Source organism: Micrasema longulum, unplaced genomic scaffold (assembly GCF_059751315.1).
Source record: "Micrasema longulum isolate JH-2025_06_02 unplaced genomic scaffold, ASM5975131v1 h1tg001107l, whole genome shotgun sequence".
Taxonomy (NCBI): Eukaryota; Metazoa; Arthropoda; class Insecta; order Trichoptera; family Brachycentridae; genus Micrasema; species Micrasema longulum.
This window is the reverse complement of record NW_028278295.1, coordinates 162,970-185,833: the sequence shown is the minus strand read 5'-3', so window position 1 is coordinate 185,833 and position 22,864 is coordinate 162,970. Positions and strand designations below refer to the sequence as shown.

At 31.3% G+C, this 22,864-nt stretch overlaps 1 protein-coding gene across 2 annotated transcripts in view; it reads left to right on the top strand.

Annotated features, from left to right (window-relative positions):
* The window catches only part of LOC148277007 (putative G protein-coupled receptor Mth-like 3), a 55,905-nt gene that overhangs the window by 8,183 nt on the left and 24,858 nt on the right, over nt 1–22,864 (top strand). The window contains exons 2-4 of one of the 2 annotated variants that reach the window (XM_088233452.1): nt 3,808–3,960; nt 11,675–11,800; nt 13,458–13,698. In XM_088233452.1, the coding sequence (XP_088089578.1) occupies nt 3,808–3,960; nt 11,675–11,800; nt 13,458–13,698 (520 nt within the window). Of the gene's footprint in view, nt 1–3,807; nt 3,961–11,674; nt 11,801–13,457; nt 13,699–19,783; nt 21,295–22,864 lie in introns of those variants that run through there. The other variant, XM_088233453.1, reaches the window with a different exon arrangement.

The following is a 22,864-nucleotide window of genomic DNA, read 5'->3' as shown; positions in this document are numbered from 1 at the left end:
TCTCTATTGTTATGTGATAATTTATAGTTACTATTTTAAAAAAAAAAAAAATACATTTATTTTTGCACCACAACAGGCCAGGAGGCCTAATAACAATGGTGAATTACATCACGGAACACCCAGGCTTGAGAAAAATCACATTAAATTTTTTGTGTTCTCACCGGGAATCGAACCCAGAACCTTCTCGGTCAGTGCTGCCGATTGGTCCATTGAAGTTAAGTGTACCGGAAATCTTCCACAACTCCCCTATTAGTTCGTTTTTATTTAAATATTTTTGAATATTTTTTTCGTACATTTTCAAGAAACTTCGTCGTGGTCTAATTTTTACCTCGAGTAAGAAAACATTTTTTTTATCCAATCTGTAGGGCTGAAGTTCCTCATTGCCTTATTATGAAAATTATTATTTGAAACGTGAGATGAGATAAATAAATATAATATTTAATATAATAAAGTCACGATTCGATTCGAGATGATTTGAATAAATGGAGGTACTATTGATTGATTTTGTAGTTTATTATTTTTCTCTACCTATAGGTGCTTGCTTTTTTACACGATTTACAACGAGTTCGTAAGTAATGTCAGAGCTATGATTAATTTTAATATCATCATTATTGCCGGTGTGGATTAGTTGAAATATTAACAGATGTATCGACAGTGTTAAGACACCATTGACCTGCCCTTGAGGTGATTTTCACAAAAATTGCGCTATATAAATTATCTAACTATATATATATACAGATTAGGAACATCGAGAGCTTGATTATTGTGAACTCCTTAATCTTATTACCTTCAAAATACCGAATCGAGTTACTAGAAGTACCGAGTTATTTGCAACTACATACGTAGATATTAACTATGCAGGACACTCTCCGATTCCACGTTTACATTCCTTAGCCAACAAATTTACTTGTGATGTAGACATTTTTAATAAAACAATAATTATTCATTTTCAAACATTCTTAAAGTCATTGTTTAAAGTCAATTATAATATTATCGTGCAATTTTTTTTTCTGTTTTTGATGTATATTATTGTATGTTATACTCCTGAAATATTTTTTTCAAATATTTTTAATATGTGAACCATATATATTATTATATTATACATTTACGGCAATTTCATTTTGATTATTTATCTTTAATATTAATTTGTTTATTATACTATTTTTTTGCATTAAAAAAAATCCTTTTTAATTTTTCTCATTTTCATTATTTCCATAATTTTCTCTTTTTTTATTACGCAAGCTTTTACTTTTGATTTTGCATTGCAGTATGCTTTTTTGGTTTCTACATGTCTTTAAAAAAATGTGTTGTTGTTTATTTTTTAAATTCTAACTATGTTTGTACTTGCCTGGATTATTTTGTAAATGCCTCTCAAGCGTATTGTAAAATTGAATTTAAAAAAATAAAAAAACAGACACAATGCCAACGTCGCAAATATAAAAAATGAGACATATAACAATGCGTATCGATAGTTCCTCAAGATTTCTAGATACTGAAGTGCAATAATAATGTTTCGGGGTGGTAAGGTTCCTTCTTTCGATTCTCTCCTGAAATGCGGGATATGTAGGTTTCAGGCGAGAGTCGGAAAAACAAAAAAGCCTCCCGATTCTTGCAGTCTAACCATGGCTAAATTCAGCAATAAAACTGAGTGTTGGACTTGTCAAGATCACCTAAAGGATTTATGTTAAACAACACATACATATAAAATAAGATGTAGGATAAAAAATGTAAATGGAAAGCATAGTATTGCATCCCTTATTAGCTTTCTAAAATAAAATGTTTATTATTATTATGCCTCCCCCTTACTGCATCTATGTATATGTGTATAAGTCGTTGAACATTTTTGTTAATATAGTCAATTACTTCTCAGAAAAATAAAACACATTGATTTAAATAGTACAGTTTTTAAAGTTTTTGTATTAACGCAGTTTTTTGTTCTTGCCCGACAGCATTGGAGTCCAAAACGTCCGGTTGACAATTGAAAATCTCAGAAGATGGACGCCGCAAATGCTATCCGAAACGTTGGCAAAAATAACTAACGGCACACAGTGAAAGAACATGTCTAGTATGAAAGATACATTAAATTTGTGCGTATGATTTACATAGGTACTAAAATAAATTTATTCGAGGAACTAAAGAATATTATTAAATTACTGTGGCTTTATTCTGTAACTAATTCGTAAATTCATTCCTACTGTATGAAAAGGAACGAGAGCGAGATACGATTTTGATTGCGTTAAAGTGAGATGTATATATGACGAACGAATGAACTTACGAAATGAAGTTGTGACAGAATAAGCCTGCTGCTAATTTATTGATGAAAAAATTTCACTGTAGTACGATACTTATGTTTTAATTGACATTAAATTATATCTAACTATTAGAATTTTAGTGAATTAAGTCAAAAAACATATTTTGGAGATGTGAGTATTGTCATTATTATGTGTGTTATTACACAATTGAGATATAATATATAGATATGACACTCCATACAAATCCGAGCTAAAAAGTCGTCCCCAAAGGAAAAGGAATGATCGGCAGCGGAGGGCAAGCAAAACACGTGTAGAGTAAAAAGCACGGACTGTTTACATCGGTCTACTGTAAGTTCTATTCAGTATATCGCTCCCTCCGCATACGCGTCTACCTATGTTTGTCGTTTCACTGTAAGCCCGAATAACTGAACAGGACAGAGACAGGAGATACCTCATGAATTGGTAACATATCAATAAGACGTTTTTTAACATTAAAATTGCTATTTTAAACAAGTATTGATTAAGATTAAAACATTAATTAGAGATGAAAGGTCATCTGTATATATTCTTTGATTATTGAAAAATATTTACGAGTACATGAAAATAACATTTTTATATGTATAAGCTTATATGTATTTATTTGATATGTAATATATTTTCTTTACTAACTTTGTATACTTTGTGGAAATCTGTTATTAATTCTGAGTTTATACACTATATCTGTTTGTTTACTATAAATATGTATGTAGAACTGTTGATTTCCCAAATAAAATAAAATAAAATAAAATAAAATAAAATAAAATAAAATAAAATAAAATAAAATAAAATAAAATAAAATAAAATAAAATAAAATAAAATAAAATAAAATAAAATAAAATAAAATAAAATAAAATAAAATAAAATAAAATAAAATAAAATAAAATAAAATAAAATAAAATAAAATAAAATAAAATAAAATAAAATAAAAATAAAAATACCATCGCTTTTTATATCTTTTCCAGATCGATTTGTGCAGTACCTTAGCGTACATATGGGCATTTTAGTAATTGCGAGGAGACTAGTTATATACCTCAATGAATAAACTAATAAACCTCTTAACCATTTTTACAATACTTTAGTTATACCATTTAGTTCTAGTGACTTTTCTGGACTTTTTTGGTGTAAGTCTTAATAGTTTTAAAAATTCACTAAGATAGACCAGATCTTGTCTTGAGGTAATGATTTTTTTTTTTGTCCTAGCTTTAATTTTATTTAGTTGTATTTTATTTTATTAGTGCCTTTATCTGTAATAAGAAATTGTTTTACCATCGTTAGAATGGACTGCATAAGTCCGTCAAATAAATAAATAGTGGTATTTAAATTTTATTTTGAATTACTATGGTAAAGTAATAAATAGAACGGAAAATGACTTTTTTAGACTAATTACGCTTAAGTATTCATGTTGCGATATGTAGGTGTGTTAAAAATATTGGGTGTGTATTAAACAATTTAACTTAATTTTTTTTATTTTCTTTTGTTGAATCATTAATTACATTAAATTTTGTTTTGTTCGCAGGTTTCTGAGTTTGATTTCTTCGAGGAGGATTCAGAGGTAGAGTATTTCCTTCTATCAGGAAAACTACCTCCCTGCGAAGCGGAGAGAGGAGTACACGCAGAAACAAGCGACAACAATACTTCCTTCTCCTTCTCACCAAATGGAAATGTCAAAGTACGTAATAATGTCACTTATCAAAACGGGTTCTAAGTCGCAGAGTAGGAACTACTCGTAACTTGTTGTCATCAAACTTGCATATCATTAATAGGTGAATTTCAGGTTAGTTATTGACAAGTCGATACACTTGTAAATTTAATTATGTCCAAATATGAATATTTCGGACGATTAACAACTGTGAATAATAAACACGCAGAAAGACTGCGCATTTGGAATGAAGCTAAAGAAACGGAAAAACAGAAGCGCGGCGCTCGACACAGGTGAAATGCCTCCCGCCTCCATTCGTCCGGATTATCGCGATCACCGGATAAGCGGGGGTCCGGATTATCGAGACCCCATTGAATTTTTAAAAAGTAACAAATATTATTCACTATAACTATCATGAATATATTATATACGTAGTAAGTAAAAGAACGATGCAGGGAATCTTAAAAACGAATAGTATAATTTAAAAAATATATTTTTTGTACCACGTTGTCTTAAAACGACGTAAAAATGTAACGGTGTATTTTGCAAAATAATGTTTAACTAATTTCTAAGTTCTAGTATCTTCGTAGTATATTTATTAAATTATTACATATTTACATATTTATTACAGCAATTAACATTTGATTATTTATACAATAAAAGTACAGTAAAAGTATACATACAAGTAAATATTTTTTGTTTTTGCTGGCGAGTCATCTCAACTGCCTAACTGGGATAGCTTCTTCGTTCTTAGGCCGTAAATAATGTATTTTTAAAAATTTTTTTGTCATAACTGTAATTGACTTAAATAAGAAATTTTTATCCATTTTGATAGTTTTCCAAACTCAAAGTTAAGACATATAAAAATATTTATAAATTAGATACACGTATAAACAGTATTATTACTAGAGCACACACAAGAATATGTTTTTAGAAATTAAAGGTTACCAGGTAAAAAAATAGGTTTTTTATATTTTTTATTTAGATAAAAACATACTACATATGCACAATTCTCATAATACTCCCAAGAAGTTTTCGGAAAAACTCTTTTAGGGAAAATTATAAAACAATAATAATTTTTAAACATATAGTTCCTCTGTACGTGTGATGTCACTGAACTCCTTCTAAACGGCTTAACCGGCTTTACGTGCAGTTTTCAGAGAAATATAGATCTTTGCGCTGTGCGTGTTCGTAGATATTAAAATCTTCAATCTAATGTGTAAAAAATAAGTAAAGAGCATAAATGTTTTATTCGTCGATCTACCAGGGTTACATTTGAGGAGAATGCATTTATAAAAAATGGAAAGATGTTGTTTTTTTGTATATTACGTATATACAGCATTTTTTTGTGGATCTCAATCAGATTTTTTCCTTAAATTCTTTATAATTTATACCCATTTATTTCTTTTAACTGGATTGTCGGTAATAGTAAAATAATATTAAATTTCATAAATTAAAAAAAAACCCATTCTTACATAAGTACACATCTCTGTTGATGAAAAGACCGGAGTTTGACGTTTGCAAAAAGAATGCCATATTTGAAAAAATATTTATTTTATGTTTTGGAAATTAACCATAAACAAGTACCCACATAAATTTAATATTTGAATATTAACAATTTTTAGTTTTCGAATTTAATCACAAGCAAGTATCCAGGCACCTACTTATCAATAAAAAGTATTTTTTCAAGGCAAGCCAACGTTCGGGCAAGACAACGTCTGTCGGGTCAGCTGGTATAATATAATATAATAACTCTCTGGATCGACCAAAGCAGCAAGCAACGTTTATTCAAAGTACCTCTAAAAGAAATACTACTTCAATTCATTATAATTTAATTTCTTCGTTTATTTTTAGTTGATTAACTACTATTTTAATCTATTAATTAACGCCTTAGGTCCACCGGAAAGTTACTGGTTTACCGCAGTTTGCTACCAACATACCGGTAATAAGTCAATCATAAAAAACAGAACTGAAAGATTTTGTATAATATGATTTGTAAAAACATCAGGTACAAACATTATAAAAGGTAGATTAGTCGACAGGTGTTTTTTAAAATAAAATTATGGTATCTGTCATCTTTTACATTTAATGAAGTTTTATGATGATTGATTGAACAAATAACACTTTGAAATCACGAATGTTAGGAGTAAATAGCGATGCAGCTAAAATAAAAACATATTTGAACACAAAAAAAAAATACCTGGAAAATAATGACTTCACTGTTTCACTGAAGGAATTCAAAATATTATTAATGTTTATAAATATCAACAATAAACATGTTTGTCTAACGAACTCGTGATTGCACAACCTTCTGCTTTTATAATTTGAATGCATATATTATAATCACTATAAAATTTGTCCGCCTCGTGGTGTAATGGTCAGCGCGTTAGCCTGTCATGCAAGAGGTCTCGGGTTCAATTCCCGACATGGTTGATATGAAATATTTATTGAAAAGGTTGTTTTCACACTCGAATATTTTATAGTCCCTGGACTGGTACCTGAAGCATAAGACTGATCATCTCACCTTCATATAACAAAAATGATGAAGATACGCTGAGATTAGTGTACCAATACAGTGCCCTATGCACCATTAGATGCGCTAAACGAACGATGATGATGATGAAGATTTGCAAGAAAAAAAACTTAATTTTTAAATCGAGGAATCATTTTGACAGAATTGCATCCGTTTTGAAGCATTAAATTCCTAATTTAAATTAATAATTTAGGGAGTTAGGCACTACTATTTTTCAACCTGTGTAGATATTTAGCACATGCATTTAAAAACATATCTGTTTTATATAAAATCTTCTAAGAGCAACTTTTGTTTTTTACCCCAATATCTAGAATGTGTAGATGAGTCAATTCTTCACACAACTTGGAATTCTTTGGAATAGATCATCCGGCTTTTTGTAGATCTTTTCGCCACTAACACAGTGTGGGATGAATCGGCATGAGTTAGTTTAAAGTATTAAATGTTGATAGTGTTTGTGAATATATTGTATACCATTATTTTATTGTCCTTGTTTGTTTCTGATACACAATTTAAAGTTCTTTTTGTTCAGTTTCTTGTTCATACATATGTATATAACTGTCGGCTTAAGACGTTTATGTAATTTTTATATTTATAATTTCTCTGTACGTGTGATGCCACTAAACTCCTCCTAAACGGCTTAACCGATTTACGTGCCGTTTTCAGAGAAATACAGATCTTTGCGCTGTGCGTGTTCGTAGATATTAAAATCTTCAATCTAATATGTAAAAAAGAAGTAAGGATAAAAAAAGGTTTTATTCATCGATCTACCAGGGTTGCATTTAAGGAGAATGCATTTACAAAAAAATGGAAAGATGTTGTGTTTTTGTGTGTAAAATAAGTTTTTTATTTAATGTTTACAAACAGCATTTGTTTTTTGTGGATATCAATTAGATTCTTTCCTTAAAATTCTTTTTAATTTCTACCCATTTATTTCTTTTAACTGAATTTTTGGTAATCCTAAAATAATATTAAATTTAATATTTTTTTTATAAATCGTATTCTTACATAAGTACACCCTTCTGTTGGTGAGAAGACCGGAGTTTGACGTTTGCAAAAAGAATGCCATATTAAAAAAAATATTTATTTTATGTTTTGGAATTCAACCATAAACAAGTACCTACATAAATTTAATATTTTAATATTAACAATTTTTGGTTTTGGAATTTAATCACAAACAAGTACCTAGGTACCTACCTATCAATAAAAGTCTTTTTACAAGGCAAGCCAACGTTCGGACAGGTCAACGTCTGTCGGGTCAGCTAGTAAATTAATAAATATCTATCAGCGTTTTTATCGCTAAAAACAAAATGTAATATTTCATTTAAAAATCAAACATCTTTTCGTCCGAAACTAATAAGTTAACTAGCCAATAGACATATTCCGAACTTGTGAAAATAATGATATATCTACAAATATTCAATCGGGTTATTTAATGAATAATCTAACAGGACATAATGACTAAGACAATGGGTTTTCGTATTCCCGTAGGATCCACGTAATGACACATAATATTCCAATATGACTTTTCTCAAACCCGATAATTCAGCGATATTATAATCAATGATAATTTATTTCAACCGAGTTCTGTTTTTTACATTTTTTATGTGTCCTCCCTGAGATGTACCGTGCCAATTTTCAAACCCAAATAATTTACAGTTGAACATTGAGTTATATAATCATTTTTGAATTTACGACCTTTGTTGTGCTAAAACAGAACGATTAGCATAATAATATTATATCAAATGAAATTTAGTTTTAAAACCCACCGACGCAAATAAATTTCCAATCAATTTTAAAAGGCCAGCGTTGAAGTCAAAATTCCTTGGGTATATTTATTAATAGACACCTTTGTCAGATATTGCGAAACACACTTTCTAAACAATAATAGGTACAAAATTATACTGCGGGAATTTCCAACACACGGTGCTATTTTTACTTAGCTCAGCAATAATGAATTAAGATCGTATGTATTTTATTTTAACGTCTGATCCAGTATAAACACTATGTTTAAATATTTACTTAGTAATAAATGCTTTACAGCGCACATTACTTTTTTATTATCCTCTTATATCCGATTTTCTCTTATATCCAATTGTTTTTAAATGTTTTAACATATATATTTATATCTAAAGAATATATTCTTAAGAACCTCCTCCAGTAATACCCGTATACGTATTTCCTGTTAGTATCAGTCATTATTGAAAGTGTAACATCAAATATCTAAAACACGTTGGAAAATAAATAAAGTTTCTTTAATTTGAACAAACAGTTTTTCATAATTTATAAAAAAAAAAAAATAATGGTTTTGGTTCTATTTATTTAAAGGACTGTATTTTTCATCCGCCTGGACAAGAAGAAGAAAACAAATTGTACATATGTTAATTTATGCGCATTTAAAAAAAATAAAAATGGGATTTTCTGCTATTTGAATTACATGTGATAAAAGAGTGTTTATAAAACATATATGAAATAGGAGGAAAAGAAATATATTAATACACATTCATAACAAATTCGTATAATATATTTTATTCATAGTGATTTTAAATCGAATTTTCTTCAATACTGTAATAACTAAGTACATTACAGAAATTACAACGATTTTATCCCGATTTCTTGAAGTTAATTTTCTATTTTTGTCAAGATTATATTCGTATTATACTTGACTTGGGAAGACGCAAAGGAGTTGGCAGAGATGCATGGATAGAGATGCATGGAGGCTTTTTGTGGATACAAATTTTAAACAATTTTATCGATAGTCCATATCTCTTGGAGCGTATTTCAATCAATTGTCCTGTAAAGTCAACACAAATTCATTTTTTTTATAATTCATTGCCCAAAAAAAATTATGTTCAAAACTAGTTTATTTATCGTAGCTGCTCCAAATTTAATTTACTTTGTCACCATTTAGATATTTTTAATACAACATTTTGCGACTTCAAAAAAAAAACTTTTTGCAACACTGTAAAATGAAACATTTGTCAGTGTGTAATAAGTTTATGTTCCTTTAATTATGTTTATTTTATTATAATATCAAAACTTTGAATCGTTTAACTATATTATGGAAATCCCTCTCCTCCACTCCTCCACCCTATTTCCTCATCCCTTAACCTTCTTACGAGCTCTTTTTTTTCTCATGTCTTATATAATATATTATTTTTCTCTTTACTGTGTAACATATTCTCTAATCATATTTGTGAAAAACTTTAACCGGATGTATGTACTATTTTTTATATTTTGTATTCTTATATAACAACTGTTGTTTTTCCTTAATAAATAAAAAAAAAAAAATACCACGTTCTCCAACTAGGAAGCAGACATGGAATGATGATGAAGTGACGATCAGTCCTTGCGTTAAACGTTGTTTTTAACATTTTGTAACAAACTTTACTGTTATTCATTGCAATGCATTGAGATAACTGTTTGATAAAATCATTATCAAGGAGTGGATTCATATGGAGGAGATGGAACAACGGCATATAAAGTTATTGATGTATCAGCGAATTCAGCATTTGCATTGCTTTATCATTTTATTCAAGTTACAGGTGCTATTGCCAGAAAACTGGTTCGTTGTGTTATGTTCATCTCGGGCCTGCACTGTCGGGCACAATGTGAATTAAATAATAATAATTAAAAAATACTTTTTAAGTACCGGTAATAGTTTAAAACAAAATAACGTTATATATAATAATTTTTTTTTAAAAAGTGTCAACAATAATGAAAAAAAATAATATGTTACATAATAATAATTAATAAGCCGTATGGTAAATTTAGCATGAAACTCGTTTACAGTATTTTTTTAATGAAAAATAAGCATGTCTTTTTGTATTTTTAATGAATTAAAAAACAATGTTGGTCGGATAGGTGTTTTGTAACTACTTGTATAAGAGCTATGAAGGATATATATCTATAAAAAATAATGTTAACCTTAACGACAATAATCCAAGGCAATTCTAAATTTACGTCGGATATCCATTTATCCTATACTGAATATGGAATATCTTAGAATTAAAAAATAAAATATATAATCAAATATTTTAGTGGAAAAACACTTTTTAAATAAACATATTTTGCTTCAACCATTTTGGGAATTAAACCCTAGACCCTTTGCGTTGTAGAAAGCGGACTTTATACAAAAGCCTCAAAATAGTATAGCTATATTTGTATTCTTGGCATGTAAATAAACGTTTATAGTTGAAGGAAAATAAAAATCTAACGCGCTTAATTTGAAGTTTTTTTTATCTACTTTAATGTCTGTCGTTTCATGATAATCGTCAAACAAATAAATAACAATGCTTTCACAAAAAGTATTAAAGTATTAAGAAATTGGATGTTCAAACACAAGCAGGTGGTAAATGTTGCACATTGTGTAAAGTGATCAGTGATATACGAGTATATAACACAATAGGATATAATAAATAAATAAATAGTTCACCGCTAGAATTACTTCATAGTTCACTCTAGCCCGTGAAATACAATGAATAAATATTATTAAGGAATTTTGAACTGTGTAATCTACTAGCTAATTTGAGCGTAGAATGTTGAAGCAAGTTGGGCATGAATTGGTAGCAATTAATATCGTGTAAACTCGACCTAAGTATAATATGATTACAATGCCTCATAGAGGTGGGGGGTATATCTTATTATTTTTTTGTAATATGTATCTTTGTATGAATAAATAAATGTAATGTAGCGTGGTATGCTATGGAATTTTATGGTATGTTGTTCATAATAATTATTGCAAAAGATTGCATTGCAACGATGCTAAACACCGCTTCGGATGTAACCGGTTTTGTGATGGGTGTATCTACGAGTACATATATTGCATTCCAGCGAAAAATCCACTTTCTTTTCAGTTTCTTAGAGAATATTCACGATTTTAAATGTTTTGCCATATCTTAAAAAATATTCGGTAATAATGTTCCGTATTATATATTATTAAAATTTAAAGCATTGACTTTGTGGCCGAACATTTTATTAAATGTAAGTAAATAATCTTATGTAACTACTAACAGTATATTCATAAACACGACAAACATATAATACTCCGAACTAAACCACGCCAATCCATCTTCATCTCACACTGTTTTAGTGGCGAAGAGATCTAGGAAATGTCGAAAGATCTATCCCAAAGAATTTAAAATTGTATGACGAGTTTTTCGAATTTATTGTAATCTATGATGAATGATGATTTTTTATCTATTTAACTTTAAGGTGGTGTATGTTGATGGGACGGCGGTGGAGGTGCCATCCGGGGAACACTGCGGCGAGTTGGGCTGGCGGCGCGCGGGGGGCCGCGGCCGACTGGCGCCGCTGCTGCTCCGTTGCTACAGCGCTAAGGTCAGTAAAAGCACTCCCTCCTCGTACTCGAAAACCGTTTTAAAGACCGTGGATCTTACTATCAGTTACCGTCATACTAAACAATATTATTTTTTTGTAAACAAACGAGTTACGCATCAAAAATTTTAGTATCATAAATCTCGATTTTAATCAGATTTAATTCTGCTGCTTTCAAAGCCTCTTAAGCTATGAGTTATTTTGTCGGATATTGTCAATCTTCCTCACGACCATATAGCAAACAAGAATGGTAGCAAAATCTGTGTTTACTTGTAATAAATACAGTTAAAAAAATATGTTTCCACAATGGCGTTTACTATAAATTAAATAAAAAATTGCTTGTAAATAGGAATCACAAAATACAATTATAAATATACCAAAATGAAATTATTTCTTAATCATCGAGTCTTTCAAAATGCGGATTTAATCTGCATCTTTAAAATACTAACTAGTTTATTTGATGTTCCGTCAGTTCTCCAACAAATACCTCTCAATGTTCCTTTACCAGAAACTCTATTTCTTGGTCATCATAAGACTAATTATGGTTTCTAGGCACCTCTATCCAGAATGATCAGAGTTGTTAACGAAAATCAGAATCTGAACTATTTTAGTTGTAAATTGAATACCTTTATAAATAAATAATATTTAATAAGTTCCTTAAATCTATACCTAATCAACTTAGATTCCATAATATTTGTTCATTTTATTTATTATTATTAATAATAATAAAAAATCTTTACTAACCATTAAATACAATGTCATACATAAAAAAATAACAACAAAGGTACACATAGTTAAATGGCGGATTTATTGGCTCTAGCAATTTCTTATAATCTAACCAAAACTAAAAAAAATAAAATAATTAATTTAATAAAAAAAAAAAAAACGAATAAACAAAAAGTTCAGAAAACACAAACAGTTAAAACATTTATTCAAGATTATGGTGTCTATTGCTTACATGAATTATATTTAATTTATTTTAATTTATTCTATTGCATCTTCCACATATAAATTTATAGTATAGAAACATTTATTTATTATAAACACTTTTAACACTCCTGCAATTTTTTTAAAACAGTTAATTTCCTTAATTTTTTTGGGAAATTTTTATATTTTTTTACTGCGATGCATTTAGGACCTCTTTGAAGTAATGACTCTTTCACTAAAGACATTTTTAATAGACTTTTTTTTGGCTTTTTTCCTGTGTACTAAAATATTCTGGTCTTGATTAAACAATAAGACAAAGTTCTATTTTATAAATACTCTTCACTGTTAATAAATTTAAAAAAATAAAAAATGGCCTACATGTTGCCAGGTAATCAGCATTTTCCTAACATATCTTTTTTTCCAAACACATTTTTTTTTTAATTTTAAAAACATCCTGTAGAGTTTCCCCAAAAATAATACCATATTTCAAAATTTAATAAAGATGTGCATATTAAGTGGACATAACATATTCATTGTTTGCTATTTTATTAATTTTGCATAATACAAATGCATAACTGCTTATTTTCGCAACTTTTTTTCCTATTTGTTTTTGCTTTTTTTATTATTTCGTTTCTAGTATTATGTTACTGTATATAAGTGTCTATGTGTTAAAAATGGGATTCGTCAGAAAATTTATTAGTTTATTATAAAAAACAATAAACATCACACGCAGGCCGCCACACGCTACGCGGAGGGAAGGAAGCGTGCGCGGCTGTACGGCGCGTCCCTCGCGCTGGCCGCCGCGCTGCTGGCGCTGGCCGCCGCCGCCATAGCCGGCGACGGCGGGCTGGACGAGCGCAGCGGCGCGCGCCCCCAGCTCGCGCACGTGGCCAGCCTGTCCGTGGCGCACCTGATGGCAGCCGTCTCCTACTTCATGGATGGCAAACAGCTCAAATCTGTTTGCATATTCTCAGGTGAGGGATTTTAATTTTCTTTTTTATGATTTACCCTAATATTTCAACTTTTGGGTCCATTTTCTGCTCGTCGTAATTAAAGGTGTTAGGAAATGGGCAACGAGTTGTGGCAGGCCGGAATCGAACCTTGAATCTCCTGCTCCGGAGCCCGCAACACTACTCACGAAACCACAATTTATCTCTACCTATTAGGGAAAACAACAGCATTAAATTAGAAACCAATTGAAATATTCCCCTTCGTCGCACTAGACATACTTCGTTACTGAGCAACGACAAATGCCACACCAGAACAGCTCAGAATTCTCTATTAGGAAGAGCAATTAGTCATTTTTCCAAATTTGAGAAGATGTGCGATCTTGATTTATTTAACGACTCAGCTCTCCGCTCCAAATGGAAGCTGAGTCTAATTTACAATAATAATATTTAGCCTCTTTTAACAATATTTAGCCTCGATTAATAACGTTAGCCTCTATTAAAATATTTGGCATCTTTTTGAAAAAAAAATTGACATGAAACAAACACCAAATTTCACACAAATGGAGTCATGCGTTAAACAATTCTTGTCACATTTTGTTGTCCTGTCAGAAATTGTATTATATATTGTGTTGTGTACGTAATTGGTGCTGTGTTCGGTTTATGTTTTTTGTAATAACACTGTAATTATACCAATATAGCACTGTGTGCACAACAACAAACTTAAATAAAAAGAAATATACATTATATGAAAGTTCAAAATAAAGCCAATTAAAGTAAGAAACAGATCACTAGTGAACGCCCGAAGTTTAAAAAATTGGCCTCAATTTCGGCTCAGTCAAAAGCTGCGGTCGGGATGTGTTCGAATTACGTTTGTCTGTACTCGGATGCATCTTAAGCTAGGGTTTCCTAGGACAACGGTGCCTCTATCTTAACGGCCGTAGTGAACGGTGATGCGGTGGACAGCCGTCGTAGTGGTGACTAGAGAGTGGTTTCCTAGGAAAACGATGTTGATAACACCGTTAAAAAATAAAACCACCGTTACGACGGCTGTCCCCGCATCACCGTTTACTACGGCCGTTAAGATACGGGCGCCGCTGTCCTAGGAAACCCTAGCTTTATGGCTCGTGACTCTGTTCCCGTGAGTTCTAAGATCTGCCACATTTATATTTTTGTAATTTCTTTATGGTTAATAAGTTAAAGGCCCTATAGCGTGCATTAAAGAGTCTTTACCGTGTAAATTATAATATGTATGACATAACAACGAAACAAAAAGCGGTAGATATAAATTAATTTACTCATTAATTTTATGGCATATATATTTGACACTTGGTTTAATGAACTCGTTAGGTTTGACAATAAAAACGTCGAACGTTCGGCGTATTTAAGTGACTTTCAATCAATTTAAACAAGTTTTGATTTCAGCTGAAACTAGAACAGAAGCCGAAATTCGGTTTCAATTTCGGCTGGAAATCTTGTTTCGGTCGGTCACCTTATCTTGTTGTTCCTGTTTTTCTTTTTTCCTTTTTGTTTTGCGCATGCTGTGAGTTCGCCATTTTTATTTAATTAAATTTCGTTAGGTTAATTACTTCTCACATCTTAAGAACTAATATTAACTTTTGATAATATTAATTTTAATATTAACATTTATCAGGAATATATTTAGAAGCATACTCGTATATCGTAAATATTTTCAGGCTTTGAATTTCTTTTCTTTCTTCGAGTAACAAGTTGAATAATAAATTATAAACCCATGTAAAATAAGTTTTGAGACTGTTTTTCTCCTAATTGGGAATCTTTTCTTTTGTTACTTCTAGTTTTATATGTATGGTATGGTTCGTTTAATTTTTTTATTTACTAAACCCCTTAAGTTTTTCATGAATGGAAAAATATTATATTTTAATTCTGAGAAAGCCAATTCGTTAATGTATTCTTTCTCATATGAATACACAAAATATGTTGGTTTTGAGTACAATCCTTATTGCCATTTTCTGTAGAATTTAATTATTTTTTATTTCCTTTTTATTATATTTTATTACCTTCGTTATCGTAAAAAAAAGAAAAATATTTTAAAATAGTTATAAAGGTGCGTGGGGAAAACCGTAGCTACTTCTTCCCCCCCCCCTCACATAGAAACGAAAAATGAGTACGGACATGTGAAACTGTTTCTTTAAAAGAACAGTTATATCCTTGGCCACCCATCTCTCCCATAAAAATAAAAAAAACTTGCCAGAGTACGTAAAACTGTCTCTTAAATAACAAAAAGGTAACTTTTTATTAAACTTCTGAAACTGTTCCAGCAGTTGCTTGTACAAGATTTTTCGCCCACGCTTTTCTAAACTTTTAATATGGAACAGTTTCAAAAAACAGTTTAATTTGTGAAACAGTAACTGTTAACACCTTTCAAATAACCAAAATGAAACGCTCATCTCTATTATGTACCCAATTATTGTTTTACAACACGCGAATGGTAGGTAGGAACTGCCTTTTTACTCTGATAAAACATCAATTACAATATTATTTTCCATTATTCAATATTCATAGCTAAGTTCCCACCTATTATTTGTAAATACTATATATAATATGTTTGTTATTATCATAATAACATCTTATCCTTCCTCAGTAGGGCATAAATCACATACTTATGTAGATTGATTAATTTTAATTACAAGAAGGTCATGTAATTAACATGAGTTTTTTTATATCAGTCTAGGCACATTAGTGTTTTGACATGCACATATTCCCGGATATTATTTTATATGGTTAACATATATTTTACTATTTGTAAACTTATGAAATACATATAATTTCATCAATCTAAAAAACAATTCAAAATAATTTGGAGGTCGAAATAAATACATTGATTCTACCATAACAACTTAGTTTATTGAATTGAGTAGGTACTAGGTACCAAATAAATATAATTATTATATAAGATCTGAAACCATGGATAAGATTGTGATATTACGTGAAAAATATAAAAACATTTTTGATATAGTTTATCAGATTATCCTACACCAAAGGCAAGCATTCAAGAAGCAAGCGGTGTTATCACTCCTGCCTTGAGATGACACACTTGCCATGTCTGCCTAGATCTTGCCAAGACTATACCTAGCTTTCATTGAAATATACAGTAGTCTCGGTTATCCGACCTTCGGTTATTCGACCTTCCGAGTTATCCGACCTACCGGAACAGTTTTTGAAATCCAAAAACTTGCTACGGTAAGCAATATTGCTTCTTGACAATGCTAAGTTCTATCCTGAAGAGGACGAAGTTAAAGATAAGAAAATAAAGGCCATGTTTTTGCCTCCAAATGTGACTTGCTTATGTCAACCTATAGATCAGGGGGCCTTAGAGACTATGAAGAGGAATTATCGAAGAAACCTGCTTTCTTCTTTAATTGACGCTATGGACCAGGGAGAAGACATAGTGAACAAATTGCATCATTTTAATTTGAAAGACGTAGCTTACTACGTGGCTTAATCATGAGAGAGTGTTGGAGCCAACGCCATTTCTAAATCTTGGAAATTTTGCTCTAAAAAAATGAAGAATCTCCGGGTGGTGAAAATGCACAGAAGGAGACCGAACCAGACAACACCAGCCTACTTCCATTGTTACAAGTTAACAAGTGCCGGGTTGCACAGACACAATAGAAGAGGACGTGAATGAGTGGGCAGCCCAAGACACATTTTCAATGTTTTAATCTTTTCGCTTATCCGACCTTGCCGCGGCCGGTTTAAGTCGGATAATCGAGACTACTGTATTCTAATATTGTTAAGGTTAAGTCGATTCATTGTATTATATATAATTAATGCCAATCAATTAGGACTTTCATAAGCCTGTAGATTGGCTTAAAAATATTTAAAAAATAGTAGCCAATTCTTGCGCACTCTCCCAAATCAGGTTCGTGTCTCGTAGTTTAGAGTCAGCAATGGACGCCCAAGATGCGGCCGCCGAGAATCAATTGATTTCTGGTTCTTGTTTACAAGAACTGCCTTAACTGCACTTGCAAGTGCAGTTTAGGCACTCGGTAATAAACCTGGTAGTTCCTTTTTAATTTACGTATTCCCATCCCTAATTCTTTCGTCTCTGTTAAGATGTTAAAAAAAATATTACGAATATCATCAAAATTTATTTCCATAACATCAAAATTAGTTGTTTTGTTTAGCCTGTTAAAGGTTAACTTATTGTTATTTATATTACAAAGAAATTAATGTCCGAGAACACACAAATCTACTTAATACACACGCATTCCTCCTCTATACCCTCATTGAAATTCTCAGAATAGAGAGAGCATTTTTTTGTGGTATATTCTTTTCCGCATTTTTAGAACGAAAAATAGAGAGATCAAAATAAAAGAAATTCGTTATTGGCGGAAAAAAACTTTAATATTAAAAAAGTGTACAATGGCTGTATACGTATACGTCTCCATAAAAAAATCAAAAAACCTTTTTATTTGCTGTTACGTTGGTTTAATTGCAATATTAATTATAATTTCAAAATCAAATTATTATTTTTCATATTGAGTTTCTCTGGTTAATCGGCTCAGAAAAAAACGGCACGAAAATGGTTTGTTTGTTTGTTAATTATGCAGTCATGGAAGCGTTATGCACTGTTGCACTTTAACCTTTCTGAACCTGAATTTGGGAAAAATCCGCTAGTTTCTGAGGGGGGTACCAAGAATACCCCGGTAAAAATTCTAGAACTAGGACTTAATAAATATGGCGCTATGATTTTCATGGGACTGTTCATAAAACTGATTCATTATGTTTCGAGTTTATTGCGACATTCATATGTTTTTTCATAAAATACTGTTGCGAAAGGATGACACGTTGAGCAGCACTAATCTAATGTCGCGCCACCCGTTAGCGAGGAGACAGCGGGGAGTTGGGAGGGGGGATGCATGTAACATATAAAGCACGAAATCTAGATTTTTGTGGTTATGTCTGGCAAAAAGAGACCAAATAGCAAGAAGCACACATGCAAAAACCAACATATCAAACTGTATGATGAACTGATGAATTGTAATGTTTGCTGTTTGCGTGGGGGAAAGCAAAGACAAGCGTTAATTTTTGATGAAAGAAATCGACAGAAAAATATTGTAATAATTTTGATATATTCTTAATATTTTGGGGTAAGATTATGCAAAAAATTTAATCAATATGATCGTTGACAAAAAATTATCGAAAAAAAAAGTGCTATCTGGGGACCCTAGATACCCCTCATAGGCCTAGAAGGGTTAGAAGAATGCGAGATATTTAAGAGTAGTTTAATGCTCCCCGTTATAAATATTTAGATTGACAGAAATACGGGTGTGATAGGCGATAGGCTAAGAATTCAGCCCATGACAGTAAAACTGGAATGCACTTTTACTTATTTCATAAATTTCGAAGCACTCATGTTATAAATACAAACGCCCCGAATGTGTACTAGTAACACTGTGATAAATAAAATTCATTTATTGAAGTTGTAATGGAAATCCTTTAATTTTTTGAAAGCTTTACGGGTAAATGCAATTCTGGGGTTTTAACGATTAGGTTTAAACAGTTACATTTTGCATTTTCATAAACACCCTATTTTATATGATTGTCGACTCACTACGTTTGTCAATGCTTGCTTTTCCAATAGGTTTTTATTGTAAGTCACGTAAAACATTGATTTGACTGAATGCAGTGGAGGAAAAAGTCTATCATTTTTAATTACATTAAAAATGCGTGAAATCATTTATAAACATTTTCGGAAAATTAAAATGTATTAATATGTATTATGTGGTGAACATGTATTTCATTTTACGGAGCATAGGGTAAAGCATGCGAAAAGTGCGCACTATCAAAGAGTACTCATCGCAAATCATTCAAAATACGATTCCAAAATTAACAACACTCTTTTCAATCGACGCGTCATTCACATGTTGGATTGCATTATTTATAAAAAGCAATTTATGTTTTTTGGTGGTTTTATTTATTTGTTTTCAGTTCCCAAACAGTAAAAAATATCACAATATATATATTCACATAATATAATAAAAAATAATGACACTAAACATCTTTCACTATTTATATGTGAACACCAATAATCACGAAACACAAATTAAAGATGTTAAATAGACTTAAATTTAATTTATAATATATTTAATTAATGTGACTTTCATATGATTGTAATTGGTGATAGGTTTTTTCATTACAAAATTTATTAAAATAAAAAGCTTTTTGCTTGCTTTATCCTACTTGTGTGAAATAAAATTAGTCACATAATGGTTTTAGCGCAGTATTACGTCGGCAGCGGACTATGTGAATGTAAATACGTCTCACGTTCGCGCGATTTCCCGCACTTGTGGCGTTTGGTATCGGTATTTCCCGCCAAAGCCAAAGGCAGTCTTGCTGGTGGCTTTGTTGGTAGTGTGGCGCGAACATCGCGCTGTGTTAGGGCACTAACTAGGCGGGCCATGTGCGTCCGGCGTCCGGTCAACAGTGGACCTCGGGCTCCCACATTCGACATTATATTGCGTTTCCCATCGTCATTAAGTCAGTATTATCCGTGACATAAAACGACTCGGTCACATTCACTCGGATGTCCTCGAATAACGCGGAAGATGGTCTGCTACACCGCGAGAATGGCTTACAGAATTTCGCCTTTAACACTTTTTAGTACTTTTGTGATTTTCAATTATTTTTCGCGATGTGATAGTGCGTACGAAATAAACAAGTGTTGTTCGGGAGATGAACAGTTGAACAGCCAATTTCAATGCTCAAAGATTTCTAAAAGAGACGATTCTTCGTCTGTAGTAAATAACAGATTAGGAATCGATATAGAATACGATAAATTCAATTTCTCCACAAAACAAGGAGTCATTCCGTGTTCCGGTAGTGAGTTCATAGTGAAACCATCCGAATGGTTTAAGTTAGAAGAAGACGGAAGCCTAATACTGTACGACGAAGATAACAATCCAGAGGGAAAGTACAGCAAGGAATCTTATTGCGTGGAAAGATGGAACAGTGGGTCGAGTCAGCTCGACATAGCCTACCTGTGTCCTTGCATCGAGCACTTGTGCATATCCAAGTGTTGCCAGGTCAACATGCAAATGCACAATGAGATCGGGAAAGATAAGAAAGTGAACCGAAGATGCGACTTTTATGACAAGAGTGGGGGGGCGGAGGATTGGGAGTACAGCCGTTTGAATGGAACAGCTTTAACTCGTTACCACGAAATCATATATTCCATGCCCAATTGCGACGGCAAGTTAACTTTGGAGTTAAAAGGAAAGTACTCATTACTGGCGGACGGTTCCATCGATTCTGAATCAGATGGTATTATTGCTTCGAGAGATTATTGCGGCGATTTTATGTTGACCGGCAATAATAGTAAAAGGATCGACGTAATCCTGGCTTGCGTCGACAATGAGCAGTCAATGCCACGAACAATTTTTGTAGTAACTTTGAGTACTGTTGCGGAGATATTTCTCCTTTTGACGATCGTTTTGCACTTATGGTTACCGGAGTTAGCCGGTCTGCACGCGCGGTGTTTAGTGGCCCACACTGCTTGCTCATTACTTGGCCTTATCTGCATTACTTTTCTTCAACTGTCAATCCTGACTTCTCGAGGCTACACATGCTATATACTAGGTATGCTCATCAAACTATTAAAATCCTATAAAATAAATTGTACTTTGCTTGGACATTGATATCTTTGAGTCTGTCCGAGTTCTAATGATAGGCAGCAAAATTAATGATCGTGTTCATATATTTCTTGATCTGACAGTTATACTACGCTACGCATTTTATTCTTAATAATATTAAGCGAGCTTAAGTTAACTTTGACGGAAAATAACTCAAACGGGTTAACAGGTGATAAGATGCGTGACGCTCGGGTACCGGGTTTATATTACAGTCAATCTACTAAAAATAGTGTATCTTGTAAATTGATTTTAATAATGTAAAACATAGATAAAATAGGACAACAAATGTATTTTTAAAAAACCCTAGTTCAAGATCATATTAAATTTTCTAAATCTCGAATTAGAAATGTATTTATTTGTTGAGTATTTCGTTGATAAAAAATATGCATGTTTTGGTTATGATGTGAAATCTCGTGCCGCGGAATCGTTTAAAATATTATTATAAATAAATTATTATTTAAAAAATTGAAGATATTAAATATTATTCATTATTTGTAAATAAAATTCACAATAATGGGCCAATGCTATTCATATATTTGAAGGAAACATGTTTATATAATTCATTGTTCATTTGTGAAAGTTACATATAAGTGGTTTGTCTGGTTTTACCAAATATTAGAAAACTAAAACTCAAAGAAGCAACAAACGATTGTTCGAAAAAGGATTAGTAAATAAGCTAACGTTTTTTATTTATTAATAAAAAAAGCTGATTCAAGAACATCGTATATACATTATTAATAATGACTGTTTTAATAATAATAGTTAAGTGTAATTAATAACAGGAAAAAAGTCTTAAAACGGAGTCCGAACAAATAAGTATTTAATAAATTAAGTTTTTCTACTGACATTTCTAGGTGGGACTGCACTTTAATTATAATAATAAATAAGTGAACCAGCTTGTGGTCTCATAGCTGGTGTCACAAACTCGCGGATCAGAAGTCCGACGTTCAAACCTCACTCTACCGCAACTTGATTCTAATTTTATAATAATTATTTACAACTCGTTGAAAATGGGCCCGTATATTTAGAATATTTCGGTAAATCATTCGATGGCAATTTTTAATATTTTTATTTAAAAAAAACGCATTAATCAAGCAGAACCTGCCCGATGCTTACCACTTTCGTAATTTAAGGAAATGTCATAATTTGCATAAATATTTTTATTTAAACAAATTTGGTCAAAAAGCATAGGCACTTAAAAATAAACGAATAAAGTTATATAAACAAATTTTATCAAAAAGAAACAAGATGTAAAGGCTTAGAAACTCTTTCCGTCGCGGCACGGCCCATACCTAATAGTTTGTCGTATTATTATTTTATAGGTTCATAATTCTCTTAGAACACCCAATTTTATGATGTAATGTATAATTTCCATTAATTTGTACTATATGTTAGCTTATGATGGACTCTATTACAGTGGCGAACAGTGATTTTATTTACAGGTAAGCAATGAAAAAAATTCATAAATTTGTACCTACAAAGTACATAATACAGTATAATTTAAGTACATAACATAC